General features: G+C 70.9%; 1 protein-coding gene across 6 annotated transcripts in view; it reads left to right on the top strand.

Annotated features, from left to right (window-relative positions):
* The window catches only part of PHF24 (PHD finger protein 24), a 47,721-nt gene that overhangs the window by 14,020 nt on the left and 14,953 nt on the right, over positions 1 to 18,748 (top strand). For 4 of the 6 annotated variants that reach the window (XR_013635757.1, XM_073343336.2, XM_073343338.2 and 1 more), the window contains 4 exons: positions 2,554 to 2,947; positions 5,814 to 5,999; positions 10,963 to 11,041; positions 18,497 to 18,699. Coding sequence is in view for 5 of the 6 variants with exons in the window: in XM_073343336.2 (XP_073199437.1) it covers positions 2,558 to 2,947; positions 5,814 to 5,999; positions 10,963 to 11,041; positions 18,497 to 18,699 (858 nt within the window). In the remaining variant the exon portion in view is untranslated. Of the gene's footprint in view, positions 1 to 1,054; positions 1,257 to 2,550; positions 2,948 to 5,813; positions 6,000 to 10,962; positions 11,042 to 18,496; positions 18,700 to 18,748 lie in introns of all 6 variants that reach the window. The other 2 variants (XM_073343334.2, XM_073343333.2) reach the window with 2 other exon arrangements.

Genomic DNA, 18,748 nt, shown 5'->3' with positions numbered 1-18,748 from the left:
TGCACACGACGCTCCCCTGGGAGCGTGGCGCCCGCCTGCCCACGCTGCTGCTTCCCAGCAGCTGCTGTCTGCCCGCCCCGTGCCCTGGGCTCCTTCCTTGCATGGTTCTCCTGGCGCTGGGCCTGTCCAGACAAGAGCGCCCGGGCTGGGCCAATGCTCCTGGCTGGGCCTGCAGCGTGGCTCTCCCGGGAGTTTGGTTGGCAATGGCAGCGCCTCCCTTGGCTCTCCCCTCCCTCGTCAATGGGCCGTGCCACAGGGAGGGGCGCTGCTTTCCGGGGGCTCTGGACCCTCCCTCCGCCCTGCGGGGCCCTCGGCATGCCCCGCGGGCACGCTGCAGCGGGGGGCCCCGGGACCTGCACGCGATTCCCCCAGCACAGCATCCGCAAATCCCTTACCTGCCAGCCCCGGCCCGCGGGAGCCTGGGTTGCTCTGGCAACCGGGGAGGAAATCAATCGCGCCCGCCAGCCAAGCAGAGCGCGCAGGGAGACGGGCAGCGTTTGGGGCGCGGGGCCGCTCGTTGGCCCAGCGGGAACGCGGGGCGGGGGGGCGCACGCGTGATGTGGGGGCAAGTGGGGCCGCTGGGAAGCCTCGCTGATAGCACACGACTGGCAGGGGACACGGAGTCGCCCGGGTGACCCCGGGCCCGATAACAGAGGGTGCAATGGGACGTACTGGGGTTTTGTGTCCTCCACCTGAACGGCAAACCTGTGGATAGCGGGGGGCTTGAATGTGCGTATGGGGTGGGGGGCGTCTGTGCACGTTCCTGTGTTTGGGTGTGTTGCACGGGACAGGGGGCTGGGGGGTGTTTGTGTGCGAGCCGGTGTTTGGGGGTTTGTGTTGCACGTGACAGGGGGCTGTGGGTGGGAGAGGGAGGGGGGTGGGTGCATGAGCGTGCCGGTGTTTAGGTGAGTGTGTTGCATGCGACAGGGCTGTGGGGCTGTGCGTGGAGGAGGGAGACGGGTGTGCGCTGGCATGCGGAGCGTGTTGCGTGTGACAGCCAGCTCGGGGTGCAGGGCTGGGGCTGAGCTGGGCTCACACTCCCTGGCCGGGCCAGGGCTCTTTGAACTGTTCATCTGACAGACGACGCGCAAAGCACGATTTCCACGCCGGCTTAGGCATGATCTGCTCCCGGAGAGACCATCCCGCTGCAGGGTTTGCATCTGCAAAGCTGGATCCACACGCTGGCTGACGCCCCTTCCCCGCGGCGGGGCCAGGAGAACACCCTGGGCTCCGCTCTCCAGGGAAGGGAAGGCCAGGCAAGCAAAGGGGTGCAGGGACTAGCTCAAGGCCCTGGAGCTGGTGTCTGAGCTGGGCCTGGAGCTGCCACAGCCTGGCCCAGACCCCTCCTCCGCCACTCCGGGAGGGGAGGGAGCACGTGGTTGTGTTTGCAGGTGCGTATCTGTGTGTGGTGTGGGGCTGTCTCTGATTGTGTCTACACCAGAGTCTGGCGAGCGCCACCCAACGGGGGAGCAGCGTGAAGGGTTGGGGCTGCCCAGGCCCCGGGAAAGGGTCAGAGGAGAGCTGAGGGGATTCTCCATGGCTGATCTGTTTGTCCCATCCTCCCCTGAGCGCCTCTTTCAGGCCAGAGCCACAACCACACCGAGGGCAGGACCTGGGCACTTTCTACAAGAATCTGGGTATAAACCCGGGTCAGACCCTAACACGGATCAGTCGATTCCCCACCACTCTCCCTTACCCCTCCCTGCAGCTTCAGCTGGACAAGGAATTTTTCTTCACCTCCTGTCCCACTCTGTGGTGCTGGGTTGCTGAGTGCTGTTAAACAGCTGCTGCGCCCTGCCCCAGAGGTGGCTGCATTTCCGAGCTGGGCGCGTGAGTCTTGTGCAGCGTTGGCGTGCGCTGTTAAACAGCTGCTGTGCCCTGCCCCAGAGGTGGCTGCATTTCCGACCTGGGCACGTGAGTCTTGTGCAGCGTTGGCGTGCGCTGTTAAACAGCTGCTGCGCCCTGCCCCAGAGGTGGCTGCATTTCCGAGCTGGGCGCTTGAGTCTTGTGCAGCGTTGGCGTGCGCTGTTAAACAGCTGCTGCGCCCTGCCCCAGAGGTGGCTGCATTTCCGACCTGGGCACGTGAGTCTTGTGCAGCGTTGGCGTGCGCTGTTAAACAGCTGCTGCGCCCTGCCCCAGAGGTGGCTGCATTTCCGACCTGGGCACGTGAGTCTTGTGCAGCGTTGGCGTGCGCTGTTAAACAGCTGCTGCGCCCTGCCCCAGAGGTGGCTGCATTTCCGAGCTGGGCGCGTGAGTCTTGTGCAGCGTTGGCGTGCGCTGTTAAACAGCTGCTGCACCCTGCCCCAGAGGTGGCTGCATTTCTGAGCTGGGCGCGTGAGTCTTGTGCAGCGTTGGTGTGCGCTGTTAAACAGCTGCTGCGCCCTGCCCCAGAGGCAGTGGCCTTTCAGTGGTGAGTGAGTCCTGTAGAGGCAGCTGCCATGGCGCACCCCAGGAGAGGCTGGCTTTTGGTGAGGGGAAGGGCTGGGAGCTGTTGGCCGGTAGCCGCGAGGCAGGCTGCCCCTGACCCCCCCACCCCCTCTTTCCTGCCAGCAGAGCCATGGGGGTGCTGATGTCCCGGCGCCAGACGGTGGAGCAGGTGCAGAAGGTCAGCCTGGCCGTCTCCGCTTTCAAGGACGGGCTGCGGGAGCGGCCCTCCACCAAGCGCAAGGCGGAGGCGTGGGGCGGGCGCCGGGGGACACTGGAGCACGAGGTGCGGGAGGTGCAGGAGGAGGAGGAAGAGAGGCCGGAGGCCGCTGGCCCCTCGCAGACGCAGCGGGAGGAGAGCCATGCCAACCGGGCGGCCTGGGAACGGCTGCGGGACGGACGGGGCGTGGAGCCAGAGGAGTTCGACCGCGCCAACCGCTTCACACCGCCGGCCTTCGTCCGGCCCACGCGTGAGCTGCACGATGACGAGCCGCTGGAGATCAGCCTGGAGCAACGGGAGCAGGTGAGTGCTGGGGGGCACCGGGCATGGAGACGGGGGAGCCCAGGTGGACACTTTAGAGGAGCCGGCGTAACCTGCTCTCCCCGTCACTCCCCAGACTGGGGCAGGCACCAGCAGCCAGCGAGTGGGAAGGGGCAGGGGGCTCCCAGAGCTTGGGGCTGGCAGACGGACCCGCTGCTCCAGGGCAGGTCAAATCCCCTCGTCCTGGGCGCCAGGGCCCAGCGGGGGACCATGCCGAGGTGGGCGACGCCTCGGGTGCTGCTGAAAGCCCCTGGCTGCCCCTCGGTGTGGGGAGACCGTCTGGGTGCTGCAGGCCCATGGCACAAGTCACTGCAGCAATCACAGCCACGGGCCATGGGGGGCTTGGCCCCCTCCTGCCTTAACCTTTGACCCTCGGCCACAGGCCTGCAGCCTGGGTCAGCTTGGCAGCACGTGGGGGGGGAGCATGGGTCCCCGCTGTGCCCAGGCCTGTGGCCTGGGGGTGTGTGTGCTGCTCTGGATGCCACTGGCCGGTGGGTGCTGGAGAAGGGTCACGTGCACAGGGAGTTGGGGCTCTTGGCCCTAGAGAGGCCTTTATGGTCCCCAGGAAAGGAGCCCAGCCAGCCGTGCCAGCCTGCCCAAGCCGAGCGGAGAGCCAGGGCCCCTCCACCCCGACCCCCCGCTCCCCCGCTCCCCCGGCCCTGGGCTCCTCCGCACCGGCTCTGCCGGCACCCCTCCACCCCGACCCCCCGCTCTCCCGGCCCTGGGCTCCTCCGCACCGGCTCTGCCGGCACCCCTCCACCCCGACCCCCCGCTCTCCCGGCCCTGGGCTCGGCGCCCCTCCACCCCGACCCCCCGCTCTCCCGGCCCTGGGCTCGGCGCCCCTCCACCCCGACCCCCCGCTCTCCTGGCCCTGGGCTCGGCGCCCCTCCACCCCGACCCCCCGCTCCCCCGGCCCTGGGCTCCTCCGCACCGGCTCTGCCGGCACCCCTCCACCCCGACCCCCCGCTCTCCCGGCCCTGGGCTCGGCGCCCCTCCACCCCGACCCCCCGCTCCCCCGGCCCTGGGCTCGGCGCCCCTCCACCCCGACCCCCCGCTCCCCCGGCCCTGGGCTCTGCACTCAGTACGTCTAGCACCTGTCGGCCCTCGGCTGCAGCGCTCCCCCATGGGCCAGGGGCTGATCTGCTGATGCCCTCGAACGGCCCGTGCAGTGCTCCCCACAGCTCCAGGGCCCAGGCCCCTCAGTCCTGACCTGCAGCCCCCCACTAGGGGCTAGAGAGGCCACGGAGAGACCTGGTGACCCCGGGTGTGGGTTGGGGGGGTGGTTCCACAGCGCAGGCAACCTCAGCTTGGGGACAGGGAGAAGGAGCTCCCCATCTGTCCATCCTTCCTGTACACATCCCTCCCCCTACACACCCCTCCATCTATCCCTCCCTCCCTCCATCCCCATCCCTCCCTCCATTCCCCCCTCCATCCCCATCCATCCCCCATCCCTCCATCCCACCCCATACACACCCCTCCCTCCCTCCAGCCCCATCCCTCCCTCCCTCCATCCATCCGCATCCCTCCATCCCCATCCATCCCCATACACACCCCTCCCTCCATCCTTCCCTCCCTCCATCCATCCCCATCCCTCCCCATCCACACCCCTCCCTCCATCCCTCCCTCCCTCCATCCTTCCCCATCCCTCCCTCCCTCCATCCCCATCCATTCCCATACACACCCCTCCCTCCATCCCCATCCATCCCCATACACACCCCTCTCTCCATCCCTCCCTCCCTCCATCCCCATCCCTCTCCTTACACACCCCTCCCTCCCTCCCTCCCCATACACACCCCTCTCTCCATCCCTCCTTCCCTCCATCCATCCCCATCCCTCCCCTTACACACCCCTCCCTCCCTCCCTCCATCCCCATCCACACCCCTCCCTCCCTCCCTCCCTCCCCATCCACACCCCTCCATCCATCCCTCCCTCCCTCTCTCCATCCATCCATCCCCATCCCTCCCCTTACACACCCCTCCCTCCCTCCCCATCCATCCCCATACACACCCCTCCATCCATCCCTCCCTCCCTCCATCCATCCCCATCCCTCCCCTTACACACCCCTCCATCCATCCATCCATCCATCCTCTTACACACCCCTCCCTCCCTCCCTCCCTCCCTCCCCATACACACCCCTCCATCCCTCCCTCCCCTTACACACACACACACATCCTCCATACCCATCCCTCCCTCCCTCCACCCATCCCTCCCTCCCTCCCTCCATCTCTCCCCATACGCACCCCTCCATACTCCTACACACCCATCCCTCCATCTCTCCCCATCCATACCCCTCCATCCGTCCCTCCCCATACACACCTCTCCATCCCTCCCCTTACACACCCCCTCTATCCCTCCATCCCTCCCCATCCCCCTACACATCCATCCCTCTACACACCCCTCCATCCCTCCCCTTACACACACCCTCTATCCCCCATCCCTGCCTATACACACCCCTCCGTCCCTCCATCCCTCCCCTTGCACACCGCTCCATCCAACCATCTATCCATCCATCCACTGCCATACACACCTCTCTATCCACCCCCTCTACCCCCCACAGCCCTCTGTCTTTCTCCCCCCCGACACACACCCCTCCTCCATCCTTCCCCATATGTACCCATCAATGCATCTGTCCACTGCCCTCTCTCTCGTGTGGCCCCCATCCCCAAAGGAGCTGAGCCCCCTTCTCCCCGCACACAGCCCCCTCGCCGGTTACAGATCCTGGCCTCGGGGCCTTGCGCCCTGCGTTGCTGCCCCGGGCAGGCGGAGGGAATGGGGGAGCGGGGCGCCGAGGCGGTCCGTGTGCCGGGTCCCCGCCTGCTCACCCCGCCCCCCCGCCTGCCACGCCCAGGTGAGCAGCGACGAGATGTGCGAGATCTGCGAGGTGTGGACGGCGGAGAGCCTCTTCCCCTGCAGGGTGTGCACCCGGGTCTACCACGACGGCTGTCTGCGTCGCATGGGCTTCCTGCACAACAGCAGCGCCGTGGAGGTGACGGAGACGGCGCACACCGAGACGGGCTGGAGCTGCTACTACTGCGTGAGTGTGGCGGGGGGGCGCTGCCCTAGGGCCAGCCCCGGGCCCCACGGCGCCCTGGGGAGCGCACGCAGGGTGGGCAGACAGCTCCGAGCTGGGGACGCCCACAGCAGGCTCTGCCCGGGCAGCCGCAGGCAAGTCCCCGACCCCTGCCCCATGGGGTGAGCTGCGCCCTGACCTGCCCCGAGGCCCAGGGCCGTGCCTGGGCCAGGGCCCCGCTGCCCCATGGGGCACAGGGCAGGAGCCAGAGGCTGACGGAGGCACCTGGCTGGGCCCAGACCCGCACGGCAGAGGCTCCGCTTCCCATAACCGAAACCCTGCGTCCCCCCCAGCCCCTTCACCCCCCCGCCGAGCCCAGACAGACGGTGTCACTCCCGACAGCCCTACAATAACACCCCAGCGCCCCACCCCCCAGCATTCCCCAGCAGCCCTACAATAACACCCCAGCGCCCCCACCCCCCAGCATTCCCCAGCAGCCCTACAATAACACCCCAGCGCCCCACCCCCCAGCATTCCCCAGCAGCCCTACAATAACACCCCAGCGCCCCCACCCCCCAGCATTCCCCAGCAGCCCTACAATAACACCCCAGCGCCCCACCCCCCAGCATTCCCCAGCAGCCCTACAATAACACCCCAGCGCCCCCACCCCCCACCATTCCCCAGCAGCCCTACAATAACACCCCAGCGCCCCCACCCCCCACCATTCCCCAGCAGCCCTACAATAACACCCCAGCGCCCCACCCCCCACCATTCCCCAGCAGCCCTACAATAACACCCCAGCGCCCCACCCCCCACCATTCCCCAGCAGCCCTACAATAACACCCCAGCGCCCCCACCCCCCACCATTCCCCAGCAGCCCTACAATAACACCCCAGCGCCCCCACCCCCCACCATTCCCCAGCAGCCCTACAATAACACCCCAGCGCCCCACCCCCCAGCATTCCCCAGCAGCCCTACAATAACACCCCAGCGTCCCCACCCCCCAGCATTCCCCAGCAGCCCTACAATAACACCCCAGCGCCCCACCCCCCACCATTCCCCAGCAGCCCTACAATAACACCCCAGCGCCCCCACCCCCCACCATTCCCCAGCAGCCCTACAATAACACCCCAGCGCCCCCACCCCCCACCATTCCCCAGCAGCCCTACAATAACACCCCAGCGCCCCCACCCCCCACCATTCCCCAGCAGCCCTACAATAACACCCCAGCGCCCCCACCCCCCACCATTCCCCAGCAGCCCTACAATAACACCCCAGCGCCCCCACCCCCCCACCATTCCCCAGCAGCCCTACAATAACACCCCAGCGCCCCACCCCCCACCATTCCCCAGCAGCCCTACAATAACACCCCAGCGCCCCCACCCCCCAGCATTCCCCAGCAGCCCTACAATAACACCCCAGCGCCCCACCCCCCACCATTCCCCAGCAGCCCTACAATAACACCCCAGCGCCCCACCCCCCAGCATTCCCCAGCAGCCCTACAATAACACCCCAGCGCCCCCACCCCCCACCATTCCCCAGCAGCCCTACAATAACACCCCAGCGCCCCCACCCCCCACCATTCCCCAGCAGCCCTACAATAACACCCCAGCGCCCCACCCCCCACCATTCCCCAGCAGCCCTACAATAACACCCCAGCGCCCCACCCCCCACCATTCCCCAGCAGCCCTACAATAACACCCCAGCGCCCCCACCCCCCACCATTCCCCAGCAGCCCTACAATAACACCCCAGCGCCCCCACCCCCCACCATTCCCCAGCAGCCCTACAATAACACCCCAGCGCCCCACCCCCCAGCATTCCCCAGCAGCCCTACAATAACACCCCAGCGTCCCCACCCCCCAGCATTCCCCAGCAGCCCTACAATAACACCCCAGCGCCCCACCCCCCACCATTCCCCAGCAGCCCTACAATAACACCCCAGCGCCCCCACCCCCCACCATTCCCCAGCAGCCCTACAATAACACCCCAGCGCCCCCACCCCCCACCATTCCCCAGCAGCCCTACAATAACACCCCAGCGCCCCCACCCCCCACCATTCCCCAGCAGCCCTACAATAACACCCCAGCGCCCCCACCCCCCACCATTCCCCAGCAGCCCTACAATAACACCCCAGCGCCCCCACCCCCCCACCATTCCCCAGCAGCCCTACAATAACACCCCAGCGCCCCACCCCCCACCATTCCCCAGCAGCCCTACAATAACACCCCAGCGCCCCCACCCCCCAGCATTCCCCAGCAGCCCTACAATAACACCCCAGCGCCCCCACCCCCCACCATTCCCCAGCAGCCCTACAATAACACCCCAGCGCCCCACCCCCCAGCATTCCCCAGCAGCCCTACAATAACACCCCAGCGCCCCACCCCCCACCATTCCCCAGCAGCCCTACAATAACACCCCAGCGCCCCACCCCCCACCATTCCCCAGCAGCCCTACAATAACACCCCAGCGCCCCCACCCCCCACCATTCCCCAGCAGCCCTACAATAACACCCCAGCGCCCCCACCCCCACCATTCCCCAGCAGCCCTACAATAACACCCCAGCGCCCCCACCCCCCACCATTCCCCAGCAGCCCTACAATAACACCCCAGCGCCCCCACCCCCCCACCATTCCCCAGCAGCCCTACAATAACACCCCAGCGCCCCCCCCCACCATTCCCCAGCAGCCCTACAATAACACCCCAGCGCCCCCACCCCCCACCATTCCCCAGCAGCCCTACAATAACACCCCAGCGCCCCACCCCCCACCATTCCCCAGCAGCCCTACAATAACACCCCAGCGCCCCCACCCCCCCACCATTCCCCAGCAGCCCTACAATAACACCCCAGCGCCCCCACCCCCCAGCATTCCCCAGCAGCCCTACAATAACACCCCAGCGCCCCCACGCCCCCCACCATTCCCCAGCAGCCCTACAATAACACCCCAGCGCCCCCACCCCCCACCATTCCCCAGCAGCCCTACAATAACACCCCAGCGCCCCACCCCCCCACCATTCCCCAGCAGCCCTACAATAACACCCCAGCGCCCCCACCCCCCCACCATTCCCCAGCAGCCCTACAATAACACCCCAGCGCCCCCACCCCCCCACCATTCCCCAGCAGCCCTACAATAACACCCCAGCGCCCCCACCCCCCACCATTCCCCAGCAGCCCTACAATAACACCCCAGCGCCCCACCCCCCACCATTCCCCAGCAGCCCTACAATAACACCCCAGCGCCCCCACCCCCCACCATTCCCCAGCAGCCCTACAATAACACCCCAGCGCCCCACCCCCCCACCATTCCCCAGCAGCCCTACAATAACACCCCAGCGCCCCCACCCCCCCACCATTCCCCAGCAGCCCTACAATAACACCCCAGCGCCCCCACCCCCCCACCATTCCCCAGCAGCCCTACAATAACACCCCAGCGCCCCCACCCCCCACCATTCCCCAGCAGCCCTACAATAACACCCCAGCGCCCCCCCCCACCATTCCCCAGCAGCCCTACAATAACACCCCAGCGCCCCCACCCCCCACCATTCCCCAGCAGCCCTACAATAACACCCCAGCGCCCCCACCCCCCACCATTCCCCAGCAGCCCTACAATAACACCCCAGCGCCCCACCCCCCACCATTCCCCAGCAGCCCTACAATAACACCCCAGCGCCCCCACCCCCCCACCATTCCCCAGCAGCCCTACAATAACACCCCAGCGCCCCCACCCCCCACCATTCCCCAGCAGCCCTACAATAACACCCCAGCGCCCCACCCCCCACCATTCCCCAGCAGCCCTACAATAACACCCCAGCGCCCCCCCCCCACCATTCCCCAGCAGCCCTACAATAACACCCCAGCGCCCCACCCCCCAGCATTCCCCAGCAGCCCTACAATAACACCCCAGCGCCCCCACCCCCCACCATTCCCCAGCAGCCCTACAATAACACCCCAGCGCCCCCACCCCCCCACCATTCCCCAGCAGCCCTACAATAACACCCCAGCGCCCCCACCCCCCCACCATTCCCCAGCAGCCCTACAATAACACCCCAGCGCCCCCACCCCCCACCATTCCCCAGCAGCCCTACAATAACACCCCAGCGCCCCCACCCCCCAGCATTCCCCAGCAGCCCTACAATAACACCCCAGCGCCCCCCCCCCATTCCCCAGCAGCCCTACAATAACACCCCAGCGCCCCCACCCCCCACCATTCCCCAGCAGCCCTACAATAACACCCCAGCGCCCCACCCCCCACCATTCCCCAGCAGCCCTACAATAACACCCCAGCGCCCCCACCCCCCCACCATTCCCCAGCAGCCCTACAATAACACCCCAGCGCCCCCACCCCCCAGCATTCCCCAGCAGCCCTACAATAACACCCCAGCGCCCCACCCCCCAGCATTCCCCAGCAGCCCTACAATAACACCCCAGCGCCCCCCCCCCATTCCCCAGCAGCCCTACAATAACACCCCAGCGCCCCACCCCCCACCATTCCCCAGCAGCCCTACAATAACACCCCAGCATGCCGCAGCCCCGCGCTCGCGCCTGTAACCTGTCAACAGACCTCGCCATGTTCAGAACAAAATGCAAAACCTGCTTTGTCACTTCGGCTTTCCCCTGCCAAATCCTTCTTGACCCCGCTGTGCGACACCGCACTGCACGCACACCCCTCCACACGCACACGTGTGTGCACAGCACCCCGCCCCCGTCCACACGCACAGAGCACAGCTTCCCTCCCGTAACATGCGGCCTGCAAGCGAACTGAGCTAGTTCCACTGCACACCGGGAAGGGAGAAAGAGACAGACGGGTGGCTCTCCGTATTTCCATGGCTACACGCTCGGGAGGCGCCAGATGCTGCTGGGATGGGGCTGGCAAAGTCCCTGGCGGGATTACGGATCCCGCCAGGCAGCTGGGATGGAGCTCCGGGGCTGTTCTCCAGGTGCTAACGAACCCCTGGGTGTTTCTCTCTGAACTCTCTCCCTGCGGCAGGATAACCTCAACCTCCTGCTGACGGAAGAGGAGATGTACAGCCTGATGGAGACCTTCCAGCAATGCAAGATCATCCCCGGTGAGCGCTGCCCTTCGCCCCGCCTCACGCTGCAATGTACTGGCCCCTGGGTGTGTATATTGCTCCCGCTAGGGGCTACAGAAGATAAAAGCTCTACTACGGCTGACAGCTGGTGGAGTTTCTCCTTTAACTCAAGCAGAGAGACCAGGGTTTGCAGGCCCAGAGTTAGGCCCATTCTGTACACGTGTGGGATACCTAGAGCCTCACACAGGCACCCCGAACTCCAGCAGCGCACCCCCAGTTCTGAAAGCCCTGGGTCAGCAGGTGAGCAAGATTTTGGGCCCAGATTTGCTCCTTGTTTATTCACCTGCCAAGACCTACGCTCAGGTTCCATGTTTCCCTGGCCAAATCGAGGACATCAGAGGCGCCCGATGCAGAGTGTGCCTGTGACGTCATGGGGGTGGGGTGGCAAGGGACCCCGGGAGGCCTGGCTGCAGGTCCCGGCTGGGGAGCGGACCGGCGTGATTGCGCCGGCAGCGCCGGCTCCTTTGGCTGGGCGGGGACCCGCGGGTCAGCGCTCTCCCCTGGGCGCAGCGCAGGGCTGACGGGCGCCGGCTCCTTTGGCTGGGCGGGGACCCGCGGGTCAGCGCTCTCCCCTGGGTGCAGCGCAGGGCTGGCGGCAGCGCCGGCTCCTTTGGCTGGGCGGGGACCCGCGGGTCAGCGCTCTCCCCTGGGCGCAGCGCAGGGCTGGCGGCAGTGCCGGCTCCTTTGGCTGGGCTGGACCCGCGGGTCAGCGCTCTCCCCTGGGCGCAGCGCAGGGCTGACGGGCGCCGGCTCCTTTGGCTGGGCGGGGACCCGCGGGTCAGCGCTCTCCCCTGGGCGCAGCGCAGGGCTGGCGGCAGCGCCGGCTCCTTTGGCTGGGCGGGGACCCGCGGGTCAGCGCTCTCCCCTGGGCGCAGCGCAGGGCTGGCGGCAGCGCCGGCTCCTTTGGCTGGGCGGGGACCCGCGGGTCAGCGCTCTCCCCTGGGCGCAGCGCAGGGCTGGCGGGCGCCGGCTCCTTTGGCTGGGCGGGGACCCGCGGGTCAGCGCTCTCCCCTGGGCGCAGCGCAGGGCTGACGGGCGCCCGGCTCCTTTGGCTGGGCGGGGACCCGCGGGTCAGCGCTCTCCCCTGGGCGCAGCGCAGGGCTGGCGGGCGCTGGCTCCTTTGGCTGGGCGGGGACCCGCGGGTCAGCGCTCTCCCCTGGGCGCAGCGCAGGGCTGACGGCAGCGCCGGCTCCTTTGGCTGGGCGGGGACCCGCGGGTCAGCGCTCTCCCCTGGGTGCAGCGCAGGGCTGACGGGCGCCGGCTCCTTTGGCTGGGCGGGGACCCGCGGGTCAGCGCTCTCCCCTGGGCGCAGCGCAGGGCTGGCGGCAGTGCCGGCTCCTTTGGCTGGGCTGGACCCGCGGGTCAGCGCTCTCCCCTGGGCGCAGCGCAGGGCTGGCGGCAGCGCCGGCTCCTTTGGCTGGGCGGGGACCCGCGGGTCAGCGCTCTCCCCTGGGCGCAGCGCAGGGCTGACGGGCGCCGGCTCCTTTGGCTGGGCGGGGACCCGCGGGTCAGCGCTCTCCCCTGGGTGCAGCGCAGGGCTGGCGGCAGTGCCGGCTCCTTTGGCTGGGCTGGACCCGCGGGTCAGCGCTCTCCCCTGGGCGCAGCGCAGGGCTGGCGGGCGCCGGCTCCTTTGGCTGGGCGGGGACCCGCGGGTCAGCGCTCTCCCCTGGGTGCAGCGCAGGGCTGACGGGCGCCGGCTCCTTTGGCTGGGCGGGGACCCGCGGGTCAGCGCTCTCCCCTGGGCGCAGCGCAGGGCTGACGGGCGCTGGCTCCTTTGGCTGGGCTGGACCCGCGGGTCAGCGCTCTCCCCTGGGCGCAGCGCAGGGCTGGCGGGCGCTGGCTCCTTTGGCTGGGCTGGACCCGCGGGTCAGCGCTCTCCCCTGGGCGCAGCGCAGGGCTGACGGGCGCTGGCTCCTTTGGCTGGGCGGGGACCCGCGGGTCAGCGCTCTCCCCTGGGCGCAGCGCAGGGCTGACGGCAGCGCCGGCTCCTTTGGCTGGGCTGGACCCGCGGGTCAGCGCTCTCCCCTGGGCGCAGCGCAGGGCTGACGGGCGCTGGCTCCTTTGGCTGGGCTGGACCCGCGGGTCAGCGCTCTCCCCTGGGCGCAGCGCAGGGCTGACGGGCGCTGGCTCCTTTGGCTGGGCGGGGACCCGCGGGTCAGCGCTCTCCCCTGGGCGCAGCGCAGGGCTGACGGCAGCGCCGGCTCCTTTGGCTGGGCGGGGACCCGCGGGTCAGCGCTCTCCCCTGGGTGCAGCGCAGGGCTGACGGGCGCTGGCTCCTTTGGCTGGGCTGGACCCGCGGGTCAGCGCTCTCCCCTGGGTGCAGCGCAGGGCTGACGGGCGCTGGCTCCTTTGGCTGGGCGGGGACCCGCGGGTCAGCGCTCTCCCCTGGGCGCAGCGCAGGGCTGACGGCAGCGCCGGCTCCTTTGGCTGGGCTGGACCCGCGGGTCAGCGCTCTCCCCTGGGCGCAGCGCAGGGCTGGCGGGCGCCGGCTCCTTTGGCTGGGCGGGGACCCGCGGGTCAGCGCTCTCCCCTGGGCGCAGCGCAGGGCTGGCGGGCGCCGGCTCCTTTGGCTGGGCTGGACCCGCGGGTCAGCGCTCTCCCCTGGGCGCAGCGCAGGGCTGACGGCAGCGCCGGCTCCTTTGGCTGGGCGGGGACCCGCGGGTCAGCGCTCTCCCCTGGGCGCAGCGCAGGGCTGGCGGGTGCCGGCTCCTTTGGCTGGGCGGGGACCCGCGGGTCAGCGCTCTCCCCTGGGTGCAGCGCAGGGCTGATGGCAGCGCCGGCTCCTTTGGCTGGGCGGGGACCCGCGGGTCAGCGCTCTCCCCTGGGCGCAGCGCAGGGCTGACGGGCGCTGGCTCCTTTGGCTGGGCTGGACCCGCGGGTCAGCGCTCTCCCCTGGGTGCAGCGCAGGGCTGGCGGCAGCGCCGGCTCCTTTGGCTGGGCTGGACCCGCGGGTCAGCGCTCTCCCCTGGGCGCAGCGCAGGGCTGACGGCAGCGCCGGCTCCTTTGGCTGGGCGGGGACCCGCGGGTCAGCGCTCTCCCCTGGGTGCAGCGCAGGGCTGACGGGCGCCGGCTCCTTTGGCTGGGCGGGGACCCGCGGGTCAGCGCTCTCCCCTGGGCGCAGCGCAGGGCTGGCGGCAGTGCCGGCTCCTTTGGCTGGGCTGGACCCGCGGGTCAGCGCTCTCCCCTGGGCGCAGCGCAGGGCTGGCGGCAGCGCCGGCTCCTTTGGCTGGGCGGGGACCCGCGGGTCAGCGCTCTCCCCTGGGCGCAGCGCAGGGCTGACGGGCGCCGGCTCCTTTGGCTGGGCGGGGACCCGCGGGTCAGCGCTCTCCCCTGGGTGCAGCGCAGGGCTGGCGGCAGTGCCGGCTCCTTTGGCTGGGCTGGACCCGCGGGTCAGCGCTCTCCCCTGGGCGCAGCGCAGGGCTGGCGGGCGCCGGCTCCTTTGGCTGGGCGGGGACCCGCGGGTCAGCGCTCTCCCCTGGGTGCAGCGCAGGGCTGACGGGCGCCGGCTCCTTTGGCTGGGCGGGGACCCGCGGGTCAGCGCTCTCCCCTGGGCGCAGCGCAGGGCTGACGGGCGCTGGCTCCTTTGGCTGGGCTGGACCCGCGGGTCAGCGCTCTCCCCTGGGCGCAGCGCAGGGCTGGCGGGCGCTGGCTCCTTTGGCTGGGCTGGACCCGCGGGTCAGCGCTCTCCCCTGGGCGCAGCGCAGGGCTGACGGGCGCTGGCTCCTTTGGCTGGGCGGGGACCCGCGGGTCAGCGCTCTCCCCTGGGCGCAGCGCAGGGCTGACGGCAGCGCCGGCTCCTTTGGCTGGGCTGGACCCGCGGGTCAGCGCTCTCCCCTGGGCGCAGCGCAGGGCTGACGGGCGCTGGCTCCTTTGGCTGGGCTGGACCCGCGGGTCAGCGCTCTCCCCTGGGCGCAGCGCAGGGCTGACGGGCGCTGGCTCCTTTGGCTGGGCGGGGACCCGCGGGTCAGCGCTCTCCCCTGGGCGCAGCGCAGGGCTGACGGCAGCGCCGGCTCCTTTGGCTGGGCGGGGACCCGCGGGTCAGCGCTCTCCCCTGGGTGCAGCGCAGGGCTGACGGGCGCTGGCTCCTTTGGCTGGGCTGGACCCGCGGGTCAGCGCTCTCCCCTGGGTGCAGCGCAGGGCTGACGGGCGCTGGCTCCTTTGGCTGGGCGGGGACCCGCGGGTCAGCGCTCTCCCCTGGGCGCAGCGCAGGGCTGACGGCAGCGCCGGCTCCTTTGGCTGGGCTGGACCCGCGGGTCAGCGCTCTCCCCTGGGCGCAGCGCAGGGCTGGCGGGCGCCGGCTCCTTTGGCTGGGCGGGGACCCGCGGGTCAGCGCTCTCCCCTGGGCGCAGCGCAGGGCTGGCGGGCGCCGGCTCCTTTGGCTGGGCTGGACCCGCGGGTCAGCGCTCTCCCCTGGGCGCAGCGCAGGGCTGACGGCAGCGCCGGCTCCTTTGGCTGGGCGGGGACCCGCGGGTCAGCGCTCTCCCCTGGGCGCAGCGCAGGGCTGGCGGGTGCCGGCTCCTTTGGCTGGGCGGGGACCCGCGGGTCAGCGCTCTCCCCTGGGTGCAGCGCAGGGCTGATGGCAGCGCCGGCTCCTTTGGCTGGGCGGGGACCCGCGGGTCAGCGCTCTCCCCTGGGCGCAGCGCAGGGCTGACGGGCGCCGGCTCCTTTGGCTGGGCTGGGACCCGCGGGTCAGCGCTCTCCCCTGGGCGCAGCGCAGGGCTGACGGGCGCCGGCTCCTTTGGCTGGGCGGGACCCGTGGGTCAGCGCTCTCCCCTGGGCGCAGCGCAGGGCTGACGGCAGCGCCGGCTCCTTTGGCTGGGCGGGGACCCGCGGGTCAGCGCTCTCCCCTGGGTGCAGCGCAGGGCTGGCGGGCGCCGGCTCCTTTGGCTGGGCGGGGACCCGCGGGTCAGCGCTCTCCCCTGGGCGCAGCGCAGGGCTGGCGGGCGCCGGCTCCTTTGGCTGGGCTGGACCCGCGGGTCAGCGCTCTCCCCTGGGTGCAGCGCAGGGCTGACGGGCGCTGGCTCCTTTGGCTGGGCGGGGACCCGCGGGTCAGCGCTCTCCCCTGGGTGCAGCGCAGGGCTGATGGCAGCGCCGGCTCCTTTGGCTGGGCGGGGACCCGCGGGTCAGCGCTCTCCCCTGGGCGCAGCGCAGGGCTGACGGGCGCCGGCTCCTTTGGCTGGGCTGGGACCCGCGGGTCAGCGCTCTCCCCTGGGCGCAGCGCAGGGCTGACGGGCGCCGGCTCCTTTGGCTGGGCGGGACCCGCGGGTCAGCGCTCTCCCCTGGGCGCAGCGCAGGGCTGACGGCAGCGCCGGCTCCTTTGGCTGGGCGGGGACCCGCGGGTCAGCGCTCTCCCCTGGGTGCAGCGCAGGGCTGGCGGGCGCCGGCTCCTTTGGCTGGGCGGGGACCCGCGGGTCAGCGCTCTCCCCTGGGCGCAGCGCAGGGCTGGCGGCAGCGCCGGCTCCTTTGGCTGGGCGGGGACCCGCGGGTCAGCGCTCTCCCCTGGGCGCAGCGCAGGGCTGGCGGCAGCGCCGGCTCCTTTGGCTGGGCGGGGACCCGCGGGTCAGCGCTCTCCCCTGGGTGCAGCGCAGGGCTGGCGGGCGCCGGCTCCTTTGGCTGGGCTGGACCCGCGGGTCAGCGCTCTCCCCTGGGCGCAGCGCAGGGCTGACGGGCGCCGGCTCCTTTGGCTGGGCTGGGACCCGCGGGTCAGCGCTCTCCCCTGGGCGCAGCGCAGGGCTGACGGGCGCCGGCTCCTTTGGCTGGGCGGGACCCGTGGGTCAGCGCTCTCCCCTGGGCGCAGCGCAGGGCTGACGGCAGCGCCGGCTCCTTTGGCTGGGCGGGGACCCGCGGGTCAGCGCTCTCCCCTGGGTGCAGCGCAGGGCTGGCGGGCGCCGGCTCCTTTGGCTGGGCGGGGACCCGCGGGTCAGCGCTCTCCCCTGGGCGCAGCGCAGGGCTGGCGGGCGCCGGCTCCTTTGGCTGGGCTGGACCCGCGGGTCAGCGCTCTCCCCTGGGTGCAGCGCAGGGCTGACGGGCGCTGGCTCCTTTGGCTGGGCGGGGACCCGCGGGTCAGCGCTCTCCCCTGGGTGCAGCGCAGGGCTGATGGCAGCGCCGGCTCCTTTGGCTGGGCGGGGACCCGCGGGTCAGCGCTCTCCCCTGGGCGCAGCGCAGGGCTGACGGGCGCCGGCTCCTTTGGCTGGGCTGGGACCCGCGGGTCAGCGCTCTCCCCTGGGCGCAGCGCAGGGCTGACGGGCGCCGGCTCCTTTGGCTGGGCGGGACCCGTGGGTCAGCGCTCTCCCCTGGGCGCAGCGCAGGGCTGACGGCAGCGCCGGCTCCTTTGGCTGGGCGGGGACCCGCGGGTCAGCGCTCTCCCCTGGGCGCAGCGCAGGGCTGGCGGGCGCCCGGCTCCTTTGGCTGGGCGGGGACCCGCGGGTCAGCGCTCTCCCCTGGGTGCAGCGCAGGGCTGGCGGGCGCCGGCTCCTTTGGCTGGGCGGGGACCCGCGGGTCAGCGCTCTCCCCTGGGCGCAGCGCAGGGCTGGCGGCAGCGCCGGCTCCTTTGGCTGGGCGGGGACCCGCGGGTCAGCGCTCTCCCCTGGGCGCAGCGCAGGGCTGGCGGCAGCGCCGGCTCCTTTGGCTGGGCGGGGACCCGCGGGTCAGCGCTCTCCCCTGGGTGCAGCGCAGGGCTGGCGGGCGCCGGCTCCTTTGGCTGGGCTGGACCCGCGGGTCAGCGCTCTCCCCTGGGTGCAGCGCAGGGCTGGCGGGCGCTGGCTCCTTTGGCTGGGCGGGGACCCGCGGGTCAGCGCTCTCCCCTGGGCGCAGCGCAGGGCTGGCGGGCGCCCGGCTCCTTTGGCTGGGCGGGGACCCGCGGGTCAGCGCTCTCCCCTGGGTGCAGCGCAGGGCTGGCGGGCGCCGGCTCCTTTGGCTGGGCGGGGACCCGCGGGTCAGCGCTCTCCCCTGGGCGCAGCGCAGGGCTGGCGGCAGCGCCGGCTCCTTTGGCTGGGCGGGGACCCGCGGGTCAGCGCTCTCCCCTGGGCGCAGCGCAGGGCTGGCGGCAGCGCCGGCTCCTTTGGCTGGGCGGGGACCCGCGGGTCAGCGCTCTCCCCTGGGTGCAGCGCAGGGCTGGCGGGCGCCGGCTCCTTTGGCTGGGCTGGACCCGCGGGTCAGCGCTCTCCCCTGGGTGCAGCGCAGGGCTGGCGGCAGCGCCGGCTCCTTTGGCTGGGCGGGACCCGCGGGTCAGCGCTCTCCCCTGGGTGCAGCGCAGGGCTGGCGGCAGCGCCGGCTCCTTTGGCTGGGCGGGGACCCGCGGGTCAGCGCTCTCCCCTGGGTGCAGCGCAGGGCTGGCGGGCGCTGGCTCCTTTGGCTGGGCGGGGACCCGCGGGTCAGCGCTCTCCCCTGGGTGCAGCGCAGGGCTGACGGGCGCCGGGCTTGGCCTTGCAGAGACCTGCCTGATGCAGGACAGATTCCTGCGCTACAAGCACCTGGCCCACCAGCGCCACTTGGACAGGCCGATGAGCGAGGAGCAGGAGGAGCGAGCTGCCCTGCAGTTCTCCGCGCTGGACCCCGACAAGAAGGGCCACGTCGAGTGGCCGGATTTCCTCTCCCACGAGTCCATCGTGCTGCTGCAGAAACTCCGGCCACAGGTACTGAGACAGCCCCCGCCCCACGAGCGCACGGAGCCGGGCCCCCTGG

The sequence above is a fragment of the Lepidochelys kempii genome, chromosome 5, assembly GCF_965140285.1.
Source record: "Lepidochelys kempii isolate rLepKem1 chromosome 5, rLepKem1.hap1, whole genome shotgun sequence".
Classification (NCBI taxonomy): domain Eukaryota; kingdom Metazoa; phylum Chordata; order Testudines; family Cheloniidae; genus Lepidochelys; species Lepidochelys kempii.
Note: the sequence above shows the minus strand (reverse complement) of the source record. Positions and strands in the feature narration are given on the sequence as shown.